The following is a 1020-nucleotide window of genomic DNA, read 5'->3' as shown; positions in this document are numbered from 1 at the left end:
ATATATGTATATATATATATATATTATAAAACAGTGGTATAGCTTTTATATGAAGCAAATGTTGGCTCGAAATGTAGCAGCTTTAGAGCGTCATACTAAAATAAGAAATTGTAAAAAATAGCACAATTTTTTATGTTCTCGGCGTAAACTCTACCTCACAGACACATATTAATACATATAGATTAATTGTGATAAAAAATTCTCTAAAATTTATAAAAAAGAATCTATAAAAGAAAAAGTAATTGTCATACGAGAATTATATAGATTTAGTTAGTAATACTAATGTTCTTGGAGTCCTTAAGGGGCGGATCTTATATGATCTTTTGTTCATCGATTGATCGTAATAATTTTCGTAGAAGAATATCGCGTACAATATAATAATCGTATTTAAGAAGCCTCCAAAATTAAAATTTTTTGAAGTTAGAATCTCATTAAGAAATAGATTTGTATAACGTATAGTATTAATTATTCTTTTTTTAGAAGATCATAGGTTATTTCGCATTCACGGGGTGCGTTCAAGGAGACACTATTCGCGCTATGAACGCAAACGTTACCAACGCTGTTCTTGGAGCCAATAGCGCATTAGCAAGCTCCATGAACGATCCTAGCATAGGTAGTGTTGATAGCGTTTAACCAGAGATATATTCGTCGAGGTTAAGTTAATGTAGGAGATTCTGTTTTCAATCACCAATCAAACTTTTCCCTATAATTAAAATTTTTAAGATTTTGTAAAATATTTGTAACGTAATTTTTTTATTTTCTCGTAGTGAATAACAGAACGCAATCTCAATTGCACTTTCTAACTTGCCGCTAGGCCGAAGTGAACAATATAGAAACTAGATCAAAAAATTAATAGTTACGCTAAATAAATTAATCAGATAAAAGGAAGAATCCTTGAGCATCGATTTCAGAAGAAGAAATACATCTAATAAGGATCTTAAGCATCTGTCGCGGAATACCCTGCCGCGCTATACCGCAATAGTAACTTTTTTTCATATACGGAATTAAAAATTGCCAGTA

The 1020-nt window shown here is 30.8% G+C and overlaps 1 protein-coding gene across 1 annotated transcript in view; it reads left to right on the top strand.

Annotated features, from left to right (window-relative positions):
* Positions 1-633, top strand: part of LOC105626974 (RING finger protein unkempt homolog) — a 106845-nt gene extending 106212 nt beyond the window's left edge. Inside the window, exon 8 of the mRNA XM_012208261.1 lies at positions 481-633. Within this exon, the coding sequence (XP_012063651.1) occupies positions 481-633 (153 nt within the window). The remainder of the gene's footprint in view (positions 1-480) is intronic.
* The last annotated feature ends 387 nt before the right edge of the window (positions 634-1020 follow it).

The sequence above is a fragment of the Atta cephalotes genome, assembly GCF_000143395.1.
Source record: "Atta cephalotes unplaced genomic scaffold scaffold00007, whole genome shotgun sequence".
NCBI classification, from domain to species: Eukaryota; Metazoa; Arthropoda; class Insecta; order Hymenoptera; family Formicidae; genus Atta; species Atta cephalotes.
The sequence above is the reverse complement of the archived record's forward strand: the minus strand, read 5'-3'. Positions and strand labels throughout refer to the sequence as shown.